General features: G+C 54.8%; 3 protein-coding genes across 5 annotated transcripts; all 3 read left to right on the forward strand.

Annotated features, from left to right (window-relative positions):
* Positions 1-1909: 1909 nt before the first annotated feature.
* Positions 1910-4264, forward strand: HOXA11 (homeobox A11; the record flags this gene model as incomplete). The annotated part of the gene is made up of 2 exons (XM_081079619.1): positions 1910-2624; positions 4032-4264. 2 exons carry the CDS (start codon positions 1910-1912, stop codon positions 4262-4264), a joined length of 948 nt encoding a protein of 315 aa, XP_080935745.1.
* Positions 4265-12795: 8531 nt separating this feature from the next.
* HOXA10 (homeobox A10) lies at positions 12796-16594 on the forward strand. Its single transcript, XM_081080125.1, has 2 exons — positions 12796-13813; positions 15004-16594. The coding sequence occupies exons 1-2, from the start codon at positions 12847-12849 to the stop codon at positions 15276-15278; spliced, it is 1242 nt and encodes a 413-aa protein (XP_080936251.1). The 5' UTR covers positions 12796-12846; the 3' UTR covers positions 15279-16594.
* A 236-nt stretch (positions 16595-16830) lies between these two features.
* Positions 16831-24739, forward strand: HOXA9 (homeobox A9). Of its 3 annotated transcripts, none has more exons than XM_081080127.1 (5): positions 16831-16909; positions 17409-17492; positions 17652-17867; positions 20589-22302; positions 23335-24739. In XM_081080127.1, exons 4-5 carry the CDS (start codon positions 21723-21725, stop codon positions 23571-23573), a joined length of 819 nt encoding a protein of 272 aa, XP_080936253.1. In that variant the 5' UTR covers positions 16831-16909; positions 17409-17492; positions 17652-17867; positions 20589-21722; the 3' UTR covers positions 23574-24739. The 3 variants fall into 3 exon arrangements, with proteins under 3 accessions (XP_080936253.1, XP_080936252.1, XP_080936254.1); XM_081080128.1 differs by lacking the exon at positions 16831-16909 and having other exon boundaries at positions 17178-17492; positions 17652-17692; positions 17813-17867; XM_081080126.1 differs by lacking the exon at positions 16831-16909 and having other exon boundaries at positions 17172-17492.
* The last annotated feature ends 2301 nt before the right edge of the window (positions 24740-27040 follow it).

Below are 27040 nucleotides of genomic sequence, written 5' to 3' on the forward strand. Positions count from 1 at the left end.
TATTGATATTTACAACGGGCATTCAAATGCAGTGGTGGGCCATCATTTGGAGAAAATACATAATGAGAATATTTCTTTTCCAGTGCAATACATGATTAGATTTGTTATTGAGTCAGTTACAGTCAGCTCAGCTATAAATAAATAAATCGATGTTGACACTTAAATACCAAAGATCTTAGAGTTTATACTCTAAATCTCCCCAAGATATATAAATACCTTTGGCTATTTCCTGCGTGGGGAAAGGAAAAAGGTTATTCTTTTTCATTTTCAACTTTCTTTCAGCGACATCCAGCTCCTTCCAAGAAGATAGGTGTGGGGAAGCCTCAGGGCTGGGCCCCTCCCAGCTTCTGGCCCTGCCTGGCTGCCCCTTGTCCTCTTCGTTGCTTCTCCCAAACATTGTTCATTCAATCCTGCAGGATGGTGAGCATTTTTCACCATCAATCTTTCCTCTTCCCAAGAAAGCTAGACTCACACTAGCCGATACGGCCTCTGTCTGTATCTTTAGCTCAGATCTAGTCTTTTCAGCAGTCCTTATCACCCCAAGGTGCTGGGAGTTTGGGAAGCGCGTCCTTTCTCTTTGGCATTGTGTTTCTTCGGTGGGATGAGTAGCAGGAAAGGCGCCGAGCCTTCTGAGTTTCTGCCCTGCACATCCCTGGTTCTCACGCTTTGTAAGTAAGGAGAGGAGGCGCGTTACCACTTTCTCAACCACGCTCCCGGGTCTTCGCTCCTTTCTCACTGCCCCCATTCTCCCTACAGCTCTGGAGTTCGCTAGCAGCCTAGTGGGCCCCCGGAAGGTGCAGCATACCCAGGAGAAAGCTCCTCGGATGTCAGCGCCTCTAAAACAGCCCAAGACTCGCCTCTACTGCATGGTTTCCCGAGTCCTCAGCTCCAGAAGACCAGGCGGGCTCGCGGGCCAGTGCGCAGCGGCGCAGCCCCCGCGCGTCTGGAGCTGCAGAGGACTCCGAACCCCTGCAGGCAGCGAGCAGGAGGAGGGGGTCTCTCCAAGGGCAGGGTGTGGGGTGAGGACGCCCGCAAGGAGGATGAAGGGAAGGTGGATCCCGGGTAAGACGAAGGCCCTCCGGGACCTGCGGATCCCTGACAAACCGCGGGGGAAGCCGCCCTGGTTGTTGGCGGTTTAGGGACGGAAAGCACTTAAAGCGCTTCGGAAGTGACCATGAATGCGAGCGTGTAATCAAGTCACCGTGCAAATCAGGCAAGCCACGAAGCAGGCACATCCACGGCTGCGAACCCTGGCCCCAAAGGGTCGGAGGCAGAGGTGACTCCCCCAGAGCAAGTCTGTGGGAGGGGGACAGCGAAGAAAGAGGCGCGAACGCGATCCTCCAAGCGAACTTGTTCCGAGACCACGCACGGGCCACACAGCGATGAGCTCCCACCCGGCCACCCCCCCCACCCCAGCCTAGGGCAACCCTCACCCGGGGAGTGGTGGGTGGCAGGAGTTGAGCTCTCTCACCGCCCTCGGCGCACTTGAGAGCCAGGACCGTGAGCGCAAGCAGAGCACAAGCGGGGCGCACCCCAGCCCCCAGCCTCGCCGCGCGCCGGGAGGCCCCCCAGCCAACATGAGTTACACCGGCGATTACGTGCTTTCGGTGAGAACACCGAGTGACGATCTGTTGCTTCCCCTGAGGTGGCTACAAAGAAAGGAAGCCGGGGAGGGAGGGGGGGAAAAAAAGGAAAGGGGAAAAAAAAAAAAAAAAAGGCCCGGACTAGCTCGCAGCTTGTCAATTTCAACATCGGGTCACATGACCAGCACCTCCCTGCTAAGGATGGGGATAGATTTCCACGTCAGCTTACGTCTCCAAATTTCTACTTCACGGATCCGCTTCAAAGAGGCAGCTGCAGTGGAGAATCATGTTAAGCTCGGCTACTGCGGAGAGCCCAAGGTAGCCCAATGATGGATTTTGATGAGCGTGGTCCCTGCTCCTCTAACATGTATTTGCCAAGTTGTACTTACTACGTCTCGGGTCCAGATTTCTCCAGCCTCCCTTCTTTTCTGCCCCAAACCCCGTCTTCGCGCCCAATGACATACTCCTACTCTTCCAACCTGCCCCAGGTCCAACCCGTGCGCGAAGTGACCTTCAGAGAGTACGCCATTGAGCCCGCCGCTAAGTGGCACCCCCGCGGCAATCTGGCCCACTGCTACTCCGCGGAGGAGCTCGTGCACAGAGAGTGCCTGCAGGCGCCCAGCGCGGCCGGCGTGCCTGGCGACGTGCTGGCCAAGAGCTCGGCCAACGTCTACCACCACCCCACCCCCGCCGTCTCGTCCAATTTCTATAGCACGGTGGGCAGGAACGGCGTCCTGCCGCAGGCTTTCGACCAGTTTTTCGAGACGGCCTACGGCACCCCGGAAAACCTCGCCTCCTCGGACTACCCCGGGGACAAGAGCGCCGAGAAGGGACCCCCGGCGGCCGCGGCAACCTCCGCGGCGGCGGCGGCAGCGGCCACGGGCGCGCCCGCAACTTCAAGTTCGGACCACGGCGCCGGCAGCTGCCGGGAGGCGGCGGCCGCGACGGCGGCGGAGGACAGGGAGCGGCGGCGGCGCCCCGAGAGCAGCAGCAGCCCCGAGTCGTCTTCCGGCCACACTGAGGACAAGGCCGGCGGCTCCAGTACGTATAAAGGCAGCGCCCTGCGCTTTAGGAAAGGGGAGTTGGAAATCTAGCGCAGCACCGCTGTTAAATTTTTATATGCTGTTTTATAAGCATATAAGGTTTATGAAGGGCCTTTAGGTTTCCCCCAACAAAACTTTGTTATAAAAGGCGGGATCACGTGGCGAGTGCTGAAATTGGCCGTGAAATACCCACCGGCCAAGGCATGCCTGCAAAAAAAAAAAAAGAAGAAGAAGAAGAAAAAAAACAACTCCCTTTTTCCCTTTTTTCATTCCCAGCTCCCAAGCCCGGCACCTCGACCCCGCTCGGGGCCAGCTCGGGGCTGGGGAGCCGGAGGTGGGCGCCTGTAAATTCCCCCTGCAAGGGTTCTGGGAGCCTTTGATAGCAAGGTAATCCGGAGATTTTTATAAAAGCCATGTGTTGCGCCGGGTCTCCAGGCCCGGCCGCGATTCAAAGGCATCGCTGTTTAACGATGGCGCTAGAAGCGTGCTTAACAGATAAAATAGCCCGCTTAGCTCGAGCAATATATTAAAAGAAACAAATTAACCCAAAGTTGGCCTTTTTGTCCAAAGGAAGCCATTTTCTTCTGGCGCAGTGGCAATTACGTGCCGCCTTCGGTCCAACCGCGTGTTATTCAGAATTGTTATTCAATCTGTCAAAAGCGGGTTTTTTTTCTTTATGTCTTGTGGAGTTTTATCGAAAAGCGGAGCAAGACGAGCCGGTCCGCAGCTTTGGGGAAACCCTCTTCCCTCCGCCTTACCTAAAACAGCAGCCTTGCTCTAACGGGGGACCAGGATGGCTGTGTGCCCTTGGGGCTCAGAGAAGGCCCAGGGTAGGGGGCTTCTGCTGCCATCTCCTGACCTCACAGAAGCTAGGAGGCTGGCCAGGAAGGCAGGAGCTTGTGGCCCGTACTCAGGCTGACAAAACACTCTCAGCCGCCCCAGATGTTAACGAGGAGAAAGACCGGCTGGGGCCGCCTTTACTGCCTCGGGAACCGGCTGCCCAGGTGCTGGAAGGTGAAATGTCCTCCGGCGGCTGTTTGTTTAGTCTGGCGGGGCAGGAGGCAGTGGGCAACCCCCACTCAGCGGCTTTGAAAGCGGCCTCCGCAGCACAAACTCGCCTGTTGATGTGAGGAGCCCTCCTTTCTGCTCTGGAGGCAGTGTGAGCAGCCTCCCCCGGGGCCTATCTAGGGAGCTGACTCTTATCTGGGGCTGAGCCTCCTCCAGCAGCCTGTCCCTAGCCCACAGTAGGAGCCTGAAGGTAGGGGCCTGGGGAGACTCTGATGGGGCTTAGGCAGGGCCTCCAATCCCTGGAGCTAGCTGTTTTCCTTCACTCAGGGCGCTGGGATGGATTGCAGCCCCCCACACACACACACACCTGGCTTACTGCCTCCTTCTCCCTCCACAGGTGGCCAACGCACCCGAAAAAAGCGCTGCCCCTATACCAAGTACCAGATCCGAGAGCTGGAGCGGGAGTTCTTCTTCAGCGTGTACATCAACAAAGAGAAGCGCCTGCAGCTGTCTCGCATGCTCAACCTCACCGACCGTCAAGTCAAAATCTGGTTTCAGAATAGGAGAATGAAGGAAAAAAAAATTAACAGAGACCGATTACAGTATTACTCGGCCAATCCGCTCCTATAAGGCTCCAGCCAGCTGGAATGGGGTGGGGGGCTTCATACACATGAGATTATATGCAGATTTCGCCCTTGACAAAGTCAAGGCACAAGGTGACTTTTGAAGAAAGGAGGTGTGCAAGAGAGGAGCTGCTATCGGGAGATAGCCCTAAAGGAGGCGGCCCAGGAGGCAGCCCGGGACTATCTCGGGCATCTGTGGTTAAGATTCCTAATAATAATTGGATTCGGAGTTGAGCATCAACAAGAATGAATGGTTTGGGACCCCTGGTGGTTCACTCTTGGAGACTGCGGAGCTTCAGGCTGGGTGTGGTCTCCATCAGGGACTGGGCCCCCTGCCAGGCCCCCTGGAGATCAAACCCCCCTCCCAGGACCCTCCACAGGGAGGCTGCCCACCCCCAAGACCCTTGTATCAAGAAGCTATTCAATCTCCAAACCCAGTTCAGCTTGGGGACAGGAGCAGGAGGAAAGGGGAGGATTCCTAGATGTCCGTAATGGGGCTGCTTTCCAAAGCCAATGTGAAAGACGGCTGGACTAAGAGGTGGATACGAGGTGGGAGGCTGCTGATCCTTGAGGGAAAACAAAAAATTCTACTATTCCAGGTGGCATTAGTGGCTCTCCCGCTCTCCTAGCCACTCATCGCACTGTCTCAGGCCTGAACTTATAGCAGTCGCCTCCTGCAGCTCACCTAGGTTTTCCTACCGATGAGGGTCTTCATCCTGGTCTGCCACTCAGGCCTAAAGTCTGGTTGCAGAGCAGACGATACCCTGGAGGTAGAAGACATCAAAAAGCTAAGAAGCTGCACCCAGTCCGCTGGCCCTTGGATCTCTACAGGAAACGCCCATGGAGTGCAGCAGCTTGGCAAAGTCTCTGCCACACTTATTTGAAGCTTGGATTTGCTCAGCGGAGGAGTTGGCCTGGCCAGCAGTCCCCAGCTATGGGGGGCTCAAGTCCCCCAAAACACTCATTTCCGGCACTGCACTCTGCCCTTCAATGCCTCAGAACTGAGCTTAGAAGCTTCCAGCGACCTTACAAGAGCTCAAGAGTGATTTGGAATTATTTTAAAAGATAAATATTATATTATATATATATATTTCCCTGCAGGAACCAAAGCGAATTTTAAGAGATGCAATGTAGAGGGGGAAAAAGATGAAGAAAATATTTAAAGGCTCTATCTGTTTACAGTGTTCCACGGTTAAACTCACTCACTGCTAAGAATATTTGAATGTACGCTTCATACAGGGATGGTGTTCAAAAGACTTGTAAATAAAGGAACCATAACCTATTTTGTTTGAATACTTTTTTTTTTTGCCATTAGTTGATTTCCTTAGGGGTGTTGGAGGAGGCGGGAAGGGTGTTGGGAATGGTCTTTTTAATTGCAATATTTGGAAAGTGTTGGGGGTTTGCTCTGAGGTAATTTGCCGGACAGTGTCTGGGGACTTCAGCTGAGAGAGCCAGAGCCCTCCCATTGAATCTTCTCTGCCTCCCTGGGTTAAGAAGAGTCTGGTGGCTCTGTTTGTAACAGGAGTGTTGGCCTGTCCTCCGTTTTCACTCACCACAAATGTCGCAGCATGTATACAGGCTATAGGGCACAAGGAAAATAAAGACTGTGGAAACTTGAGTATTGGGTCCTGGTGTGACATTCCTCTCCTTGCTCACCTTTTACTGCCAAATGTCTACTCTCCAGCACCCACACACACACACCAGGAAAAGGGCAAGTTACCAGGCCTCTGAGAGTGTGGGGAGGTGTCTTAGTCAGGATTTAACTCCACTAGAAGCCAGGTTTAGAAAGCTAAAGTGACTGGCCAGGTCCTTTGGGGAAATAGGGTCCCAGAAATGGGATATCTCATGACCTGGAATATGGGTTCATCTTCTGAATGACCCAGCCCTGGGAGAAAATCTCCGGGCTTGAGGTAGTCAATGGGTCTGATCCCAGGTTGGGCTCCCTCACCTCAGGACTAGCAGGACTGAAGAGGAACCACTCTAGGGTGCCCTGGGGAACCCTTCAGCAAGAGGGAGACCGGCCTGGGTACAAAGACAGAGCTCTCAGGAGTCTCTAAGGGCGCTTTCTCCCAGCTCCAAGCTGAGGCTGCCTTTTCCTTTTGGAGAAAGAAAGATGCCGGTTTCCTCTTTGTTTGTTGCCTTTGAACTTCTGCCTTAAATTTGGACATCACCCATAACCTTGAGGGGCAGGGCGGAAAGGCCAGAGCCTTTTGTTGCCACCCCACCCCACCCCACCCTCTCCCTAGCCACCCAGGCAGGGCCAGAGCAGCAGAGATCCGAATTTGGAAAGAGGCCCCAGACCCCAGACTCCGCTTTGTTTATTTGTTTGTGTGTTTGTCTAACTGGCGCGACTGGGGAAACCGAGCTCAAAGGGGAGTGGGACAGACCCCCCGAGATGAATGTCTAGGTTGATAGACACAGATGAACAAGGACTCTCCTGGGGTGGGGGGTAGGGAGGGGTTGGGGAGGGAAGCCCAAGGTTTAAGGAAAGACTTCCTTTAGGAGAGTTAAAGATTAACCGAAGTATCGCAAGTTTTAGAGAGAGTCTAGCCAGGAGGACTGTTCGCGGGCGGGCGGCAAGCGGGCGCGGGTTTGATTTCTGAGCCCTATAAAAGCCCATCCTCCGATGGCTGTGACAATGCGGTCGTAAACCCGTCCGGGGCCGGCCAATTTGCATATTTGGAATGCGCTGCTATAAACCCGGCTGGGGTTTTGCAGCAATTTCTTAGATGTAAATGTGAGATCTCTTCAGCAGCAGTCTGGGCACATTTTCTCCCTCTGTCTCTGCCTGGAGCCTGCTTCTCTCTCCCGGCTTCGGCTGGAGTTCGGGCCGGGCCTAGGCGCTCAGCCGCCACGAGATGGCGCACTTCCGATCAATGTCAAAGCCGCCGGGGAGCCGGGAACCCCAGCGCGATTCTTGGCCTTTGTTCGCTTCTGATACTAAGAGCAGCACGTTACATTATTTCACTTGTCCCGCTCCCCTTCATACCAAAAAATTGGGGGCTCACCTTCAAGAAACGATTGGTGTAATTTAAAGCAACGCGCCTTCTCCAGGCCTCGCAGGCGTCCCGACGTGGAGAAGCCAGCTGTCCCTTGGCAGTGATTTTCGGAAATGTGTCAAGGTAAGAGGCCACAAGTTTAGCAATTTCAGACTGGCTGGGGCGAGAGTGGGGAGGTGGCCGATGTCTGAGCAGGGCTGGGGAAAGTGGCTGGGTTTGTGCGGTGCTGGGTGACGCTATAGGTGCTCAGCACATCCACACTCCCCACCCCCTCCCATCGCTCCCTAAGTTTGAAAAGCAAGGGGAGGCCTAAGTGGAAAAGTTGACGATTTTAGCTCCCCGCGCAAGCTAGAAACCCAAAGCGATCTTTCGATTTTGTAAAAATATTCAGAATGGGATGAACCATGGATGGGGGAGTGGAATCTGAGCAAAAGGGTCCCAGCTGTGCTGGGATAGGGGATTGTGGCGGGGGGTGGGGGGGGGAGTTGGCGGGACTGGAGAAAACGGAAAGTTCCTACTCAAAACAATGGGGTGGTCAGCAACCGTGGCCACCAGGGCAGGCTTATTCCCTGGGGCAGACATTGGGCTTGTCACTGGGTTCCAACTAGGTGTATTCTCTAGGTCTATCCAGCAGCCTGGGGGAAACCTTTGTTCTGAAAAAGGCCAATTCAGAAAAGTCATTCGATTTTCAAGGCTTCCAGAGAAGTCTGTATTGCTTATTTGGAATGTACCGCTATAAACCTGACTGGGGTTTTGCATCAATTTCTTAGATGGAAAAGTGAGATCCTTTGCATGTTTTGCAAATAATGCAAAAATTATACCGGTAAATACCTATAATTTTCAAAAGCTGGCACTGAGGATAAACTCTGATGGACCCATCGCTCCATCCAGGTTGTCATAAAACAAGTTTTAAAAAATAATTTCACTTAATTTTGGAGGCCAGGTTCAAATTCCCTCTTTTCCTATATTTAAATCTTTATTCCAATATGTTTTCATTGGTTTCTTAAAATGGTCATTTTTCTCCCTACAAATATACAGTGCATGGGTGAGCAGGGGGAATCTCACAGAAAGTAGGTGATGCATGTGCGTGCATGTGTGTATAAATTTTATCTATCAAAATCATTAGTCTTTGTTGAGCACAAGTTCCCAAACTCTGCCAGAATAAGGCAACGAAGGAGTGGGTGCGCACACGGCGCTCTTTGCAGCGTGAGCCTTCCCTAAAATCCCAGAGTCTCCTCAAATTTCAAAGCCAGGGGCAGTTTATTATGGACAAAACTAAGGATATTGCAATTTAGGGTGTGTGTGAAAAGGCCCCAACACTTCCCACATCAGGAGAGAAGGACCAGTTCAGTGGTTGGATTTAGAAAAAAATACTTAAAGCGGGTTGTTTAAGGACAGATTGCACCTAATTGATTCAAAGCAAACACATCAAATATCCCGGAAATGTTGACCTTCTTAAAGATGATCAGGAAAAGAACGTCATTGCTTAAAAAAAAATTTTAACTGCAGTTAAATGCACGAATCTGAGAAGTCCAGAATTTTTGTTAAAGCCGGATATGTGGAAGTAGCGTTTATTTTTTCCTCAGCGAGGCCGAAGCCCAACTCCGCAGCGGGTCAGATAATTCTGAACCCCGAAAGCATTGATAGTTTCCTCCACATATAAATTGTTTACTGGCTATCTCAATCTCAACTAGGTACTATACAGTACCTAGTATATTTTTTCAAAGATTTTTTTTTTTTGTAATAACAGTGTATTATTTCTCGTCGTTTGCAAGGGCCTTCCCCGGAGGAGGAATCCGCTATCCGGTGAACTGCATCGTAATCCTCGCCAAAAGGCTTATTCCACCGGCCTGGCGTTTACTTCGGCTCCACAGTGATGGGGGAGGGCGTGTTATTACCCAGGTAGAAATGGGCTATATTTACTCCTAAATAATACGTGGGCCCTGGCGGCTTTCACATAAGTGCACAGGCCTGGTTGAAACAAGCGGGCACCGAGACTTTTAGGTCAAAGGCATCCTGAGGGCGAGAGAGAAATTCAGCAGCTGGGAGGCAGGACGAAAGGGAGAGAGGGCAAGAAGGTAAATGGGCGAGAGGGACAGTGTGTGTCAGGAAGCCGACCCTTGCCGCAATTGAATCTCTTTTCTTAATCTTTCGGGGTGGGGAGGGAGGAACCTCGGGAAAGCCAAGGCGATCGATAAACGGAATATTCTATCGAGAAAGCTAACATCTCGGTGTTGCATTGTGGGGACTGTGGCGCCTTGGGGGCGGTCGGGGATGCTGAGAGCTCCGAGACAGGATGAGGGTTTAACTTGCGCTTCTGTTGGGTTGATACCTTCTGGTCCGCACCACCAGCAGCAGGCCGATCCGCCCCAGGCAAAGCCACAGGCTCTCCATTCGCTCTCCGCGCAGCAAGCCCGGGTGGGGGTTGGGCGGCGGTCCTGGGCCAGAGACGGGTTCCCACACGGGTTGACACACTCTTTTTCTTTTTTTAAAAAAATTAAGAAACAGTACAAATCCAATATCCCCGTTTGGTTTATTTCAAGGGGTGGGGGGTGGGGAGAAAGACGCTGAGAAAAACATCCGGCTCTCCTCAAAGGTCGGTGAAGACCCAAGTGCCAATGCCACGGTCTGGGACTCGCAGCTGCGAGCCTTCCACCTCCTCTACTCCGCAGCCGAGGGGCCTTCTTGTAGCAGATGCAGTACCAAGCTGATTTCTGTAACTTTGTTTGGCACGTGCACGCTCTTGGATTCCATCCAGCCTAGAAGCCCATTTGGCCACCCTACAGGGCCCTAATCAGAGGGCCCGAGCTGCCTACAGCCGGGCACCAGGCTTTCTTACCAGTCAAACTGACAGGGGCACCGAATTCCCTGGCAGCCCTGGAACATTCTGGAGGGCTTCTCAGCTTTGAGGGGTCTGTGATCTCCGTGAAAATGATGGGTCAAATTATGGGAATACACAGACACGCATTTTTTCACAGGTTAAGAGGCAGAACTTGGCTTTAGATTTTCCAAAGGGGCCCTAACTTCCAAAAGGGTTAAGAAAAATGGGTTTAGTTTAGATCATTGTCTTTCACTGTATTTTCCCAGCCTCCATCATCTCAAGCATGCTGTCTTATGGCCACTGGTCCTTCCCAACCTGTGGTCTGGGAAGTTGCTTTCTGTCTTTAGTCCACAGAGGCACCAAGTGCCCGGCCACTGGCCTGCTGGGGCTCTTCAAGGAACCCTCTCCTATTCTTGGGACCTACTTCCCATTTGGCAGAGCTTTCCTGAGAGTCATAGACAGTGCTGAGGGGCAAAGTCCCTTTCTCAGGTAGTCCTCGGCTTTGTGGCATTTCCCAGTAGCACTGCTGAGCACAACAGGCCCAGTCAATTCCATCCTCCTGGCAAGGCGAGCTGGGTAAGGACCAGGCCCACCCCGGAAGGCTCCTAGGCTGTGGTACTCTAAAACTTTTCTGTACTTAAGTTCCTTGGCCTTGTGGGCCTGGCCAGGTTACCATTTGCCTTGGCACTGGTGCATAAGAGTGATGTGGAGAGCAAAGGGCAGTTCCTAATCTGTGCACAGACTCCTGACTTGATTAGGCTGCCTTGCTGCTGCTGCTGCCTCAAGACCCTGTCAGACTGGAGAGAAATGGCTTTCTCATAGTCTCGCCTTTTCTCTCACCCTCTCTCTTTCCTCTCGCTCTGTTCTTCCCTCCTGTCTCTCTCCCTCTTTCTCTCCCTAGTCCCCTTTTCTCCACCCCAGATGCCCGGTCCACAGATCAGTAACCTCCCGGTGCAGAGGTAGAAGTGTCTGGAGCGCAGTGCAAGCGGTGCTGTGGCCTCCCGGGCTCCGCACTCTGAGCAGCTGCAGCTGGCAGAGACTGCAACTGCTTGCATCTCAGAACTCAGCCCCAGGGCTCAGTCGCCCGCCGGCTCTCCCATGTACTCTCTCTGGGTTCTCTCAGGCTTCGCTTCCTCGTCAGACTGGATTCATACTGGGAGGAACAAGGCCAAGGGCCTGGCACATCCCCTGGCGTGCAAGAGTCTTCCCGGCTGCAGAGGCCTGAGCGGTCTGTCTGCTTCCTGGGATCCTGGCCTGCAGCAGTTCTAGTCAAGGCCTCTGCAGGGGCTAGAGCTGGTGAGGCAGGCAGGCCTGGGGCATCCTGGGGCATCCTGGAGAGCTGTAGCCTGCAGGCCAGGGGCAAGGCCGCGACCTCCTGGGCTCCACTGGATCCGGCCGGAAAAGGTCGCATTTCCTGAGACATGTATGAGGCCCACGCTTGGGGGCTAGTGCCCTGGCCGGCCATTTCCAGTTGACGAAGAGCGCACCCCGTCCCTACCGCCAGGGAAGGAAGAGGCCCCGGGGTCCGCTGAGCAAATAGCCTGGCCTCCGAACGTTCCTATAACTGGGCCGCGAGCCCAGCTCGGCCTCGAAGAGAACGGATTTCCTCACCGCGGGCCTCGTTAAAATGAGCACACGGCGGGAGTGAGGGCTGCCCCACAGCCACGGGTTTGGAGGGGAGGGGGAAAAAGGGAGGGGATGGAGAGGCAGGAGTGTGGTGACACTGGTTCTTGTCATAGCCTCAGGGAGCTTATGAATGCCAAAGCTAAAGGGAGAATTGCAGAATAGTGTGGCAGGGGTGTCCGTTGGCCAGCCCCCTCCAGGGTTCCCCCTCCAGGTCTTTACCTTAGGGCAAGCCAAAGACCCTGCAGATCAATGTTTCTTTCACTTTTCCGAAAGACCCTGGAGCTTGGAGGCTGCTTGGGTGATGGGGCTGTGGGGTACCTGAAACTGGCCCTGGCCTCAGTGTAAGGGTGGTTGAGTCTTTCAGCCAAGGTTGCCAGTTGCTTCGACTACCCCCACTCATGCCAAGCCACCAAGGCCCACCAATAGGCAAGCATGGTGAGCACACCAGAGACAAAGATTTTAACTGGATCAACAGACTAGCAGAAGAGAGTATAGGGGGGCTGAGAGGCCCGGCATTGCATTTGGGGAAAAAGTGTGTGTGGATGCAAGAAAAACGTTGCAATTGTCAGTCTATTCCACTCTAGATTTCCGACACTCTGAGGGTCCTGGTGGCCTTAGGACCAGCTCCGCCACTTTTGGGAGACAGCTCCAGGTCTACAGCTGAATGAGAAGAGCTTGGGGCCCTCACAGAACCACTTAGTGTTTATAGGGTACCGAGGGCTAGTGGCAGATTCTGAAATAAGGATGGGGAGCATGCAAGACGGGTTGGGGTTCGCACCATGAACACCCCACTCATTAACTATGCAGGGCCCAGAGGCCCATCAAACAGACCCGAGAGAGGGCTCACCTCCGGGCATGGGTCGGGCGAGCCCAAGGGCCAGGTCCCCCGCCAGCCACGTTGGGGCAGCCCCCGCAGTTTCTGGCCTTTGGGCTGAGGTATCGAGTGTGCGTCTCGCGGCCCATCAATACAGATTACATATTTATATCAATCGCGGGCTCGGAGGGCGCCCTCCGAGAGCGGCCCCGCGCCTACGAAATCAAACTGGGAGTGGTCGCACGGAAACTCTAGCTCAGGATTGGCTGCGGGCGCCTGTCGCGGTGCGGGGGGATTGCTAATCGTATTCAGCATGTTTTGCACAAGAAATGTCAGCCAGAAAGGGCTATCTGCTCCCTTCGCCAAATTATCCCACAACAATGTCATGCTCGGAGAGCCCCGCCGCGAACTCTTTTTTGGTCGACTCGCTCATCAGCTCCGGCAGAGGCGAGGCTGGCGGCGGCGGCGGTGGCGCCGGGGGCGGAGGCGGCTACTACGCCCACGGCGGGGTCTACCTGCCGCCGGCCGCCGACCTGCCCTACGGGCTGCAGAGCTGCGGCATCTTCCCGGCTCTGGGAGGCAAGCGCAATGACGCGGCGTCGCCGGGCGCTGGTGGCGGCGGTGGCAACGGGGGCCTGGGGGCCGGGGCGCACGGCTACGCTCCCGCGCCGTTAGACCTGTGGCTGGACGCGCCCCGGTCGTGTCGGATGGAGCCGTCCGAGGGGCCGCCGCCACCGCCACCGCCCCAGCAGCAGCCGCCGCCGCCGCCGCAACCACCCCAGCCCCCGCCGCAGGCCACCTCGTGCTCTTTCGCGCAGAACATCAAAGAGGAGAGCTCCTACTGCCTCTACGACTCGGCGGACAAATGCCCCAAAGGCTCGGCAGCCGCTGCCGAGCTGGTGCCCTTCCCGCGGGGCCCGCCACCCGACGGCTGCGCCCTGGGCGCCTCCAGCGGGGTGCCCGTGCCCGGCTACTTCCGCCTCTCCCAGGCCTACGGCACGGCCAAGGGCTATGGCAGCGGCGGCGGCGGCGCGCAGCAGCTCGGCGCCGGCCCGTTCCCCGCTCAGCCCCCCGGGCGCGGCTTCGACCCGCCACCCGTGCTCGCCTCCGGCTCGGCGGATGCAGCCCGGAAGGAGCGAGCCCTCGATTCGCCGCCGCCCCCTGCGCTGGCTTGCAGTGGCGGCGGCGGGGGCTCGCAGGGCGACGAGGAGGCGCACGCGTCGTCCTCGGCCGCCGAGGAGCTCTCCCCGGCCCCTTCCGAGAGCAGCAAAGCCTCGCCGGAGAAGGACTCCCTGGGTAAGCAGGGCGCGCTGAAGGGCCGCAGTCAGGCGGGCAGAAAGGCAGGCCGACCGACCCAGCGAAGGGAAGAAGCAGAGAGCCGGGAGTCCGTGCAGCAGCCGCGGGCCTTGGCCCGAGCTGCAGGGAGGCTGACCTTGTGAACTTGCTTTTTAATATTTGGGCGTGGGGACGCAGTAAAAATTCATGTCCAGCTTAGAGCCCCACACCAAGACGTCCTCCGCGCTGGCCTCAGCTCACCCCGACTCCGGGCAAGGACACCGGCGAGCAGCCCCCTCGTGTACCTGCCCCTCTTCGTGGCCCGGAGCACCCTCAGCCGTGGTCTGGGCCCAGCCTGCGAGGCGCGGCCCACGCGGGGGGAGGAGGAGGGAGGGAAAGTGGCTCGCCCGCAGATAGCGCGGATGTTTGTAAGGCATCCAAAATAAGCAGCCGCCAGCACCAATAAATAAGCCCATTAACTGGCGAAGTTCGAGTTTACGATCCCCCAAGCTTTTTTCAAAGTTGCTGGAGGGGCGGGAATCCTCGTTGCGGGTAGAAGAAAAGGCAAATCCGGCCCGGACGCCGGGGCCCTGAGCTGGGAGTCAGAAAAGGGCCATTTCGCTTCCCCTGCAACTCAGAATCGCCCAGATTGCTTGTATGTCCCTGGCTCCCGGAGAGATGTGAGGGCGGGCCCTTGACCCCGAATCAGCTTTTCATGCCTTGCCCAGGTCCCAGCTATGTCCTTCTCCCTCTCCTCACCCGCCCTTGGGCAACGAGGGGGCTGGAGTGAGACACAGCGGTGCTGCCAAGTAAGCACCCCGGCCTCCAGCCTGGGGGTCTTCAGGAAATGCATGTCTGCCTTGGGGGGGAGAAGCAAAGAAAAAGTAAGGCGTTAAGTTCAAGATATACAGACTGCCCTCCCAGGCCGTTCATTATGCAAGCAAATGGCAGCTTTGTGTTAAAACAGGTGTTTGGGAAAAAGTGGAGGAAAATTTAAATTGGGAGGGTAGATGTAAATTGGAGGCCCACTGGATTTTGTACATGCCTTTTGGAGGACCTGCTCTTGCTGGGCAAGCTAAAGGGAGGCGTTAACTCTCTGTGTGTGTGACTTAGGGCATCTCTCTTGTGGCAGAGGCGGCCCAAATTCACCCCTGCAGACAGCCCACATAGCCTCTATTTAACCTTCCCCTCTTTATTCCCTTAAATGCCAGGCAATTCCAAAGGTGAAAACGCAGCCAACTGGCTCACTGCAAAGAGTGGCCGGAAGAAGCGTTGCCCCTACACGAAGCACCAGACGCTGGAGCTAGAGAAGGAATTTCTGTTCAACATGTACCTTACTCGAGAGCGGCGCCTAGAGATCAGCCGTAGCGTCCACCTCACGGACAGACAAGTTAAAATCTGGTTTCAGAACCGTAGGATGAAACTGAAGAAAATGAACCGAGAAAACCGGATTCGAGAACTCACAGCCAACTTTAATTTTTCCTGATGAAGCTCCAGGCAACGCTGTTTTTATTTTTACTTTTTGTTTTTGCGCTTCCAGAGAGCCATTCTTCTCCCTCTGTCTTCAGCCTCTGCCCAGGAACTCGCACCTGTGCGGGAGCCCCATTCCTCCCTCCCACACTAGCCATCTCGCTGGGTTACATCTGTGCAGGGCTGGTTTGTTCTGACTTTTTGTTTCTTTGTCTGTTTGCTAGATGCCGGTTTATTTGTTGTTTTCTGGGGGAAAAAGCCATATCGCTCTAAAATTCTATATAGATAAATATTGTCCTAAGTGTCAAGTGGTGACTGGGGTGGTTTGCTGTTTCTGGATTCCACTGCTCAAGATGGCCCCTGTCGTCCCGGTGGAGCTGGTTTCCTGCGGGGGCCCCTGGGCAAACCTAGCCGGAAGCCCGAGGTCCCATTGTAGGCGCTGAGGTGTCTGGCCTGAGGTCAATGGTGCAAGGAGCTGCCACCCGCCTCGCGGGCCTGGAGTGTTGGGCTGTGTTTAATCAGGGGATACAGGCCGCTGGGTTTCTTTTTTCTTCCTTCCTTTCTTCCTTGGCAAAGAGAAGGGCTTATGGGCATGGGCATACAGGTTGGCAAAAGGGCTTGAGTTTGGCTGATTGGAAAATCGAGAAAGAGTCAGAAAGATGAATTTTTCCTTCCTCTGTAAGATATCCCAGCTATATAAGAATAAAACAATGACCAGGACAAGGAAACTTCTCTTCCAGTTTGAGTAAGGTCTTGCATTGCGGGACTGAATTATTTCCCTTACCTCTGAATTTCTATATCCTCTGGCTGTGGATAAATAATCTAATGTCGTTTTGTTTATACATGCAGATTTAGTGGATTTTTTTGTCATTAAATAATTGTTACCACTGGTAACACACGACAAGCACACCACAATTCTCCCTATCTTGCGGAGGGTTTTTTCCTCACTTTTTTCTCTTCTTTTTTCTTTTCAAAATTCATGGAAGCCGAGGAGGGCTGGGGCAAGCGGAATAGACTAGAAAAGGGAGACATTGTTTGGGTTTCCTTTATACTGTGAAGTTACATGCATAAAAGGGTCAAACCTGTAGGTGCAGAAAAAGAAAAAAAACCTATAAATGCAAATCTGTATAAATGTCTATTATTATGAAAAATTGCCAATCTTGTTTTATGCAAATGCATTCTATCGTTATTATAAATGTTAGTTCTAGCTCTATTTACTTCTAATCTTAAATCAGAATAAATTAATATTGTAATGCTGCTGTGCGTGGAAAAAAGACGATGTTTATGTTCTTATAGAAGAATAAAAGCTGTGGAATGAAGCTTTTTAATTTTACCTCTTTTTTTGACTTCTTATCTTCACCTTCCACTTTATCCCGTCAACCACTTTTACAACAGGAGGACTAGCCCTCGCCCCCTGCAATTACTTTAGGCATCTATTTAAATATTACCTAGACAGTCGTAATTTGTCTGGGCCCTATAGCCCTGGTGCCGTAAGGTTTGTCGGCTTTTGTTCAGTTTTATGACTTGCTAGTATATCTGGATTGTGGCTGTCTTGGACCGGTGGTTTCAGTTGAGAGGGGAGCTGCATAGACAGAGGAAGCCGAACAGGATTTCTTTCGGGAGCCCCAGGGAGGCTCACAGAGGCTGGTTAGTTTGTGGGTCCCCTGGTCCTAGATGACCCCCAGCCTAGGAATCCCGGGAGCAGGCCGGGCCCACAGCACGTCACTAGCGTCCGCGGCAGCGGTTAGGTAGGCAGCGGCCGGGCTGCCTGAGCCCCCCCTCCCCCAGCACAACCTCCCCCACCTGGTCGCCCTCCGCTGGGCCACGCGTTTCCTGCTCGCGGGAGGTGGGGGGGGCGGCATGGGGGAGGGGGCGCGGGAGCGCGCGCCCCGGCTGGCTGCCTGGCGGGGAGGGTGAGAGGGAGAGCGCGAGCGGCGGGGAGCAAGCGCGGGAGGCCGAGACCAGACAGGGAGCCAGGCTCGGGGCTGTCCCTGACGTTTTCGAGTCCCCCATGGCTGCCGCTGCTCGGCGCCGGCGTGCTGAGCTGCAAGATTTGGGAAACCAGCACGCACACGGCTTGTTCCCTCTTCTCTCTTTCTCCTTTCGTTCTTCTCTCTCCTTTACCTTCCTTCCCTCCCTCTCCCAGGTTTACCTTACCGGGGCTGGTGGCTTCTTCCTGCGAGATGCCTTAGCGGCAGCCCGGGACACGCAGTAGGAGCGGCGGGCGCAGGTTGGCGAGGGGCCGGGCCGGGTGCGATCGCAGGGCTCTCCCTTGGCGGCGGCAGTGGCGGCGGTGGCGGCGGGCGAGGCAGCCCCGCGCGGGCAGCACCAGAACTGGTCGGTGATTTAGGTAGTTTCCTGTTGTTGGGATCCACCTTTCTCTCGACAGCACGACACTGCCTTCATTACTTCAGTTGAAATCGTCTCCAGGTACCTGTGCGCGCGGGGGCCGGGCCGGGCGGGGCATCCTGGCTCCGGTCGTGCGGCGCCTGCGGTGGCAACCTCGGCTTTCCCCCCGGCTCAGGAGTCTCGTCCCTGTCTCCTTCTCAGCGCTTTGCCGGGCTGCTGGCCTCACCCACCCTCATTTTCACCGGGCCCCGAACAGGTAGGATCAGGTTAGCTGCTCCTTAGCGGACGCCGGGGGCGTGGTAGGAATTCTGGGCCCCGGGCCATTCAAGGTCAGGGGCGCACGCTTCCATCCTGTGCCTCCCCCGCTCCAGGCCTGTGCCTCCTCAGGGACCCCGCCATTCTCCTGCAAGGGGGCAACACCTTCGGCCCCAATCCAGGGTAGGAGATAAGGGACGATCCCTTTGTCAGAGGAGACTCAGGCCCAACTAGAAGGGACGAGGCAGACAGGAGCTGGGATCCTGGCCTTGTCACTTACCCTTCTCCTTGTAAGCGCTCTCTGCTCCCAGGAGTCGCCTTTGACTCTTTTCTTCCCTCCTTTTGTTTCCTTCCCTCCTTCCTTCTTCGTTTTTCTGTTTCCTTTTTATTTTCTTTACTCCTTATTTCTCTCTCCCCCCTCCTTCTTTTTTGTTTCGTCTTCAGTCTGTGTCGTTTTCTCTCTCCACCTCCTCTCTTCCTCAAGTCTTCCTTCTTGAGGGACGCAGGGCTGGCTTGGGGAGAGCCTGGAGGAGGTGTCTTATTTTTTTCTACGCGCTCAAGTAGAGGTCGGAATCTGCCAAGGAAGGGCTCGTGTGGGGCGTCTCGAGGTCTGTGGATCTGGGCCTGGTGTGCCGCTGAGCAGACAAGGCCTCGGTTACGATCACGACCGGATGGCGGCGGCCTTGCGTTTCTACTCCGCGGGTTAGCAACAGCCACCTAGGAGATTAGATTACGGGGCATTCCCGGCCTTTTTGTGTGCCCACACCGAAGGCAAGGAGGCCCTCGCCCACCTCACAAGGAAGCTACGTAAGGCTGGGATCCGGGCTGAGACTCAGCCAGGCTCGGTGGAGCCCGGTTACGCAGGGAACTCTCCAGGAAGCTTCTTCGGCTCTCTGGGTCCTGCCGTTCTCAGCTCTGGCTTTAACCGCGATCACGTAGCCCCGCTAGGGCAAAGATGGGCTGCTTGCTTGCTGGTAGCTTCTATCAGGTTCAGAGTATGTTAGATATGGCTTTCTCGCGCAGACGACTGCTCGAAAAGGGGACACTTGCAGCGCCAGCTTGTTTTTAATAATAGGGAAAAGGAATTCTATATTCCAGAACCATTGGAATACAAACTTGAGTCCTTGTTCCAACTTGTAGTCCACCGTTGGAAGCCAGCGGGACTATTCTCGTTATTGCCGGGAACTGAAAACAATCTTCATCCCTCCCTGCCCCCAACACACAAACATGCGGGCCTTCAGACTCATTCCCACGGAGCAGTGCTTCCCTTCCCTGCTCGGCTTTGGGCCCGGGAACTGTTTTCATTGCTCAGCCCCTGGTCTTGTTATCTGAAAGGCAGGCACACCACGTTCTCCTCAACTCTTCTCTGCCATTTTCAGGACCTGAGTATTGGATTTCTTTTGGAAGCCAAGGTTTTAGAACTCTCAGGAGAGAAGAGGCAGTTTGTAATCACACCCATCTATTATTTCTTTATGCACACGAAAACCCTTTTACTTCCAAAATAAAAGCAGACAGAAAAGCCTGAATAGTCTCTCCCCAAACCTCTGGGCTAAAGAGGGATAATTTTTGGTTTTGTGATTTTTTCCCCCCTTCTAGGCACCAGTGAGGACTGCTTCATGCTCAAGTCCTGCTAATTATTTAATAACCGTCCTATTTGGAGGGCTAAGGCTATTTAAAGGAACGGTCTTTTATTTAAAATATTACTATTAATATTTCGTGTCTTCTCTGGGTACGAGAAGTGGGACAGGCAACCAGGAGTTTCCAGCCCGTTTGCAGACAATTACAGTTAGGAGTCAAGTTTCCTCTAAAATTAATTTTTCTTAATGAAAATCTCGGAGGCCCCGCGAACTGCCCAATATTTGGGACACCTTGGACTGCGGTGGGGCTGGAGGAATTCACTGGGAAAGGAAACATATTAGGGGGCAGGGGGCTGAGGCGCCTGGACTGGCCACGTCGGAGTTCATTGTGTCGGCCACTTCCCCCTTCCGGCGCCGGCAGACAAGGGGCACCCGGTTGGTATCCGCGGGGCTTCTCGGCCTCGCTCTCAGGGAGAGCCTGGCATTTGAGGGTCCCAGTGCGGGATACGGATGTGTCAGGGGTTTTTTTTTTTGGGGGGGGGGTGCCGTTACTGAAACTGTTGGGAAGGATGGAGGCAAAAAAGGACTTGGAAGCGCCGGAGGCCGCCCGCCCGGGCCGCCAGGGAAGTGGGCTAATGAGAAACACACTCTTGCAGGCACAGTGTTCACACGTGAATTTAATTACCTGTTTTTCTTTAGGAGTCGCTGCTTTCCGTTTGGATTTGGGGTGGGTTTTTCCTTCTAATTAACAGAGGCCGAGGCCTTTTAATTTACCCCTGAAAGACTCTAAGAGGTGAGAAACACCCTCTTCAATTTGGCCAAGCTGAGGATGGGAGTCAAGTCAATGCCCCGTGCCCCTCCCCATTTTAATTTCTGGCCCTGGACTTGAACAGCGGCAGCCTCACGTTGGGCCTTGTAACTCCGCTGAGCCGCCTGGCCGCTTGGATAACCGCGGCAGACCCGCCGGGAGCAGCGGCCAGGAAGGAAGGGAGGACTCAGACTGGGCCCCGAGGCCAGCTGCTCCTGTGCGGGCCTCCCAGCGACTGGAGCCGCCAGGTCTCTTAGGCCGAATTCTCCTCCCATTGATGCTGCCTTGCTTTTTTTTTATTTTTTATTTTTTGTTTGTTTTGTTTTGTTTTTTGCAGGTCGGGTTTGGGGAGTGCGACGAGGCTTGCAGAGCTCAGCGTTAGGGCCTTCGAGGTCGGAGCACAGGACTGGGGCGCCTGCTGCGTCCGCGAGGGGGTCGTGATTCCCGCTGACGCTGAGCCGGGAGCGCTGGGCGCGCGTGTGCGCTGTCGGGGCCGGACTCGCAGCACAACCAGGCCCCCAAACCCATCATTCAGGGGTGGCTGACCGCTCCCTCCCTGGCCGCTCCTCGGTGGGGCGCTCACTGGAGACGCAGCAGCGAATGTGGGAGCTCCCCCGGCACCCTGCAATCCGGTCGGGCAGAGTCTCGAGGCTGTGTCCTCTGGGACGATGGTGGCTCAGTTTGGGATGGCTAATGCGTTGAATTTGACTTTTCGCGGCCGGCCGGGAGTCAACTCACATCTCCGGGGACTGCGGGGATTATTTACAGGGAGCTCGCCAACTAAACACAACAGTCTAATTTAACCTTTCCAAATCCTCGTAAATTTTTACAGCTGGGAGCCACGACGAGGTAAACGAATCTGTTGGTCGTTCCCAACTTCCCACCAGCCTGTGTGGCTTCTGAAACAATAACTCCTTATGAAATATCATAAATATAGATTTAAATACAGTAGAGCGAGAATGCGATTTGGCTGATTTTTTATAGCTTCAATTATTGTCTAATTTTATGTGAGGGGCTACGCTGGCCGCACTCACACGCGGGACCTGCGCCTTGCTGATGGCGTGATTAATTGTGATATAAAATAGTCCGCTTAAGAAGTGTGTGTCTGGTGGTAGCGGTGGGAGGGGAGGGAGTCCAGAGGCACGGCCAGATTTGATCTTTTAATCTTCGTTGGCCACAATTAAAACAAACCCGATCGCGGAGCGCCGCGATCCCTTTGCATAAAAACATATGGCTTTTGCTATAAAAATTATGACTGCAAAACACCGGGCCATTAATAGCGTGCGGAGTGATTTACGCGTTATTGTTCTGCCAGGCGGACACGTGACGCGCGCGGCCAATAGGGGCGCGAGCGCCGGCAACTTATTAGGTGACTGTACTTCCCCCCCTGGTGCCACCAAGTTGTTACATGAAATCTGCAGTTTCATAATTTCCGCGGGTCGGGCCGGCTGGCCGGGCGCGGGACACTGCGATGGCCACCACCGGGGCCCTGGGCAACTACTACGTGGACTCGTTCCTGCTGGGCGCCGACGCCGCGGACGAGCTGGGGGCGGGCCGCTACGCTCCGGGAGCCCTGGGTCAGCCCCCCAGGCAGGCGGCGGCGCTCACTGAGCACCCTGACTTCAGCCCGTGCAGTTTCCAGTCGAAGGCGGCGGTGTTCGGCGCCTCGTGGAACCCGGTGCACGCGGCAGGCGCCAACGCGGTGCCCGCGGCGGTGTACCACCACCATCACCACCACCCCTATGTGCACCCCCAGGCGCCCGTGGCGGCGGCGGCGCCGGACGGCAGGTACATGCGCTCCTGGCTGGAGCCCACGCCCGGCGCGCTCTCCTTCGCGGGCTTGCCCTCCAGCCGGCCTTATGGCATTAAACCTGAACCGCTGTCGGCCAGAAGGGGTGACTGTCCCACGCTTGACACTCACACTTTGTCCCTGACTGACTATGCTTGTGGTTCTCCTCCAGTTGATAGAGAAAAACAGCCCAGCGAAGGCGCCTTCCCCGAAAACAATGCTGAGAATGAGAGCAGCGGAGACAAGCCCCCCATCGATCCCAGTAAGTGTCTCCTCCCTCCAGACCGGCCGCTGCCTCCAAGCCGGCCACCCGGATCTGCCGGCCCGCCAGCTTTCTCTCCAGCCTGTCTTGGAGCCCGCGCTGGGAGCCTCCTGTGCAGGGGCCGCGAGCCAGAAGTTGCTGTTTGGGACGCCTGGGATGGGGCCTCAAGACCACAGAGCTGTGACAACCGGGTCCGCGGGGCTCAGGGGGAGGGGAGGCGGCTACTACCGAGAGAGGGGGCGGGGCAGGCGCTGCGGGCCGAGCCAAGACCAGCCACCCATCTCCCTGGCTGCCCGGAACCGGGACAGAGATACTTTGGGTTGTTCTTCGAAAGCAGCGCGGCAGAGTCTTTTGTGCGGCTAGATTGTCTGGGAGCAGCGGCAGCAACTGCAGCCGGGACGCTGGGGAAGACAGCTGATTTCCTCCACTTCTTGTCTTCAGCCAGTGGCGGCGTAAATCCTGCCCAAGATGAGGCTGCCGGCGACCCGGCCACGAGGGTCCCCTTGCCAGATTATTCAAATAAACTGGAGAAGTGATCAACGGCTTTAGGGAACCTAGGAGCGCAGTGCCGGCCTGCCCCGCTCCCACGGCCTTCCAGGGAGGTTAAATAAGAAGTGGGGAGAGTAGAAGGAAAGGTGGGGAAAGGAAGACACCCAGAGAAAGTTAATGCGAGGGAGAAAGGAATATTAATCTTGCTACACAAACACAGCGTGGTTTCCCCCTGGCTGGCAAAATGATATGTTTTCAAATTTCACTCATCACCCAAAGTGTGGAGAGTGGGAGGGGAGAGGAAAGGACAGGAGGATAGGAGAAAGGAGGGCCTCCGAGGGGAGGGGGAGCCGAGGTTTTACTGCGTGCAATTGTAAGTGACCGTCCCTGCGTCTGTCTGCGAGGGGTCCATTGTGTCTGAGGCTCTGCCGCCTTCTCTAACCAATTCAGCAGCGTCGTGCACTTTGGCGGAAGATCCCAGGAGGTTACCTAGCCCCCAGGGGGTGTGCCTCTCCTATTAAATCCCTTTTCTCTCCCCCGCAGGCAACCCGGCTGCCAACTGGCTCCACGCGCGCTCCACACGGAAGAAGCGCTGCCCCTATACTAAACACCAAACGCTGGAACTAGAGAAAGAGTTTCTGTTCAACATGTACCTCACCAGGGACCGCAGGTACGAGGTAGCCCGACTGCTCAACCTCACCGAAAGGCAGGTCAAGATCTGGTTCCAGAACCGCAGGATGAAAATGAAGAAAATCAACAAAGACCGAGCAAAAGACGAGTGATGCCACTGGAGTTCATTTAGAAAAAAGAGACGGAGCTAGAGAGAAAGAGACAGGACTGCCCATCCCCTTCTCCCACCCCCATTCCACCCAAGCTTCCAGCACCCCGCACAAAGCAGCTCTAAACTCCAGGCCTCACCCCCCCTGGCAAACCCTTCTCAGGCTGGCTCCTTGGCCTGCCGCTTTGATGGAGGAGGTATTGTAAGCTTTCCATTTGCTGTAAGACAAAAAAAGAAGAAAAAGAAGATGAAGAAGAAGAAGAAAAGGGGACATTAGGGCTGATGGCTGTGTGTGCTAGCTTGTATATATTTTATAAAATCTACCTGTTCCTGACTTAAACAAACAAACAAAAAAAACTACCTTTTTATAATGCACAACTGTTGACTGCGGGCTGTGTAGTTTTTAGTCTGTGTAGTTAATTTAATTTTCTTTTTGTGTGGCAGAGCTATCTGCCCAGATACTTGAACACTGTTTTATTGTGGTAATTATGTTTTGTGACTCAAACTTCTGTGCTGGGTGAAGCACCCGTTGTGATTGTGAAAGCTAGAATTCAATTTGAACTCAGGTTGTTTATGAGGGGGAAAAACAGTTGCATAGCGTATAGCTCTGTAGTGGAGTATGTCTTCTGTATAACTAGGCTGTTAACTTTTGATTGTAAATTAGCTGTAAGGATTTTCCAACGAAATATTTTTTTTTTAAAGAAAGTGTTCTCCGGATGCGTAGATTCATGGTTTTCTTCACTTTTGAAAATCAGGCATTTTAGTCTATACATGCTCTATTGACCTGTCTTGTCCATTGTATATATAAACCACATATTAAAGAAAACAAAATCAGACCAGCTTGAATATTGTTTTTGCACCAAACAGTGAGGCTATTCGGAGCTATACATATGTGCAGAAGGTTACTACCTATGGTTTACGTTTAATTTTAACTGGGGGAAATGAATGCTTATTGTAATGGAGTTAATTTTATTGATAATAAATTATACACTATGAAACTGCCATTGGGCTACTGTAGATTTGTATTCTTGATGAATCTGGGGTTTCCATTGGGCTGAACATACACTGTATATTTTGCAATAGTTACCTCAAGGCCTACTGACCAAATTGTTGTGTTGAGATGATATTTAACTTTTTGCCAAATAAAATATATTGATTCTTTTCTATTTTTTTCTGGGTCAGCTCGTTGCACCTTCTTCTCCTGGGGCAGGGGAGCCTGAGTAGTCTCTGGGTGGGGGCCGGGTAGAGGTGGAAGAGGACAGAATCTTGATTTTGCTCTGGCGGGCTTTGGGGAGCTGGAACCTACCACAGCCAGCGCAGGCGGGCCTCTGCGCTCCCCACCAGGCCGGCTGCTTGGCGCGAGCAGCAGAGGAAGGCTGGGGAACACCGGGCAGCGAGGCTAGGCTCCCCGCTTTGTGTTCATTTGTGGGACAGCCGGGAGGCCTCTGAGGAGCTGGGCTGGAGTCTCGGGGATCGCTAGCCAGTAGCAATGAAAGGCCCCTCTTTCATCTTGGCGCCCCAAGAAATTTCCCAAACCCGAGTCCAAGGAGACTGCTAGGCCTTCTCTGGCAGTGGTGTGTGGGGGGGCGAATGGGGGGACAGCGTACCGACATTTGAGGGCATGACTCCTAAGGCGTCTCCGAGGAGGGAAACAGGAGTCTGAGCGCCCCAACGTGGATGCCGGGACTGACATTTTGGGGCTCTCAGGGGACTGAAGATCTGCGCCCCCCGCAACCCCACGTCCTGGCTGGCCCGGGATGTTCTGGGCCCTGCTCTGCACGCCCCTCCCTGAGCACAAGTCCTGGCAGAGGCAGGGCCCAGGCAACTGACCAGCCCGAAGCGCCATAAAAGAAAATGAGGGCTGTTACCGTTTATGGGGTGTAAAGGGCTGCGGCGGAACGGCCACAACCTCGGAGGCCAGAGCGCCTTCAAGATGTGGCTAGAGGGTTCGGCCTCATGTCCCCCTTTTCTTTTTTCGCCCTTGTCTCCATCCCCTACCCCCTGCGACTTCTGCAAAAGTATCTGTATTCCGACGCGTAAAAGGGAAACCGGGGCGCGGAAAGGATGAGGCGTCCATTCACACCCCCACCCCCACCCCGCCGCCAGGTTGAGACGCCCTCTGTTGTTGCAGACAGAAGGAACTTCAAAGAATAGGCAGTAAGGGTGTGCCATAAAGGCCGGGTCTGCAAACTGTCTGGAATTCGGCCCTTAATGAGTTTACAACTGTCCAGCCCCAATTAAGATTTTCCACCAAAGCCCTTTCATTTGTTTGCTCTGTCTGCCGCCGATAATGCGGCGCGGAAACAGCTCTCTTTTATGGGACTACCCTCTCGGCAGCATAGATTCCGGGCTCCACACAGGCCCCCCCCCGCCCCCCGTGGACAGGGCCCTCGCGGGCCTTCGGGAAAGGGGCGCTGGGCCCGCGGCGGCTGCGGACGAAGTTCAGGCCGGGGCGCTGGGCCGCAGTGCCAAGGTTCGGCCAGCAGATGGCAGTATGGCTCCACGCAAGAGCCGGCCGCGCCGCCATCTCCCGCCGCCGCGACCCTGGGAAGTTCCTAAGATGTCGACTTGACGCAAGCCTTTCTGGAATGGGAGCCCCAGATTTGAGGGAACAGCGGTGGTATTATTTCCGTGCTGCTCACGCCGGGATGGAAACCTCGCTGGGAAACAAGGAAGCGAAGGGGTTTCGGCTGACCTGTACCCTCCGGTCCCCTTCACCCTGCGGGACTGCCGCTCCAGGCGCGGGGACTGTCACCGTGTCTAGCCCCGGACAAGCTTCGGGGCAGAGCGACGCTTGGAGAACTCGGCTGACCCGCGGACAGACACACAGGACTAACGCCGACAGCCCCGGGACCAGAGGGTTGCACACCGTGGCTAAAGGCCCTGCGGGCGCCCGGGAGACCCCCGAAGGCTGCACCCCAGTACAGGGTCCGACGAACCAGCGCCCGCCGGCAAGCCAGAACCCCAGGACTCGACCACCTTAGATATGTGACGAGAAAATTAGGCAGCTGAAAATTGGGCGGAAAGGCATTCTTGGTGACTGTCTAGTGTGGGTCTGGCGGCTGAGTTGCTAGGGATGGGGACTCTTTGGGGACAGACCGGGAACTGCTTTGGTTATTCTAAAATAAATGTGATATTTAAAATAATTGTAACATCCTAGCTCCAGGATAGGAGGTCACATCGTGAAAGCTGCTCCTGCTTTCTCCTGCCGCGGCATTTCCTCGGCAGTGGAGATCCTGAGGTTACCCTGGCGTCACCAGCTCAGGAGGCTGGAAGGAGGGAAGGGACCCTACTCCAGGCACAGTCTGTGCCCGACCCTGGACGGGGAACACGCCTCGAGTGAGGGTGTGAGGCTCAGCCTCAGATGCAGAATGGTTTCAGAGGGAAAACGCAAAAGCAAACAGAACCCTTCGAAGCACCCCGGAGCCCTGTGAACACTCCACGCGGTGTATTTATTTGGGTTGTAATAGT

This window comes from Rhinolophus hipposideros, assembly GCF_964194185.1.
Source record: "Rhinolophus hipposideros genome assembly, chromosome: 18".
In the NCBI taxonomy this organism is placed as follows: domain Eukaryota; kingdom Metazoa; phylum Chordata; class Mammalia; order Chiroptera; family Rhinolophidae; genus Rhinolophus; species Rhinolophus hipposideros.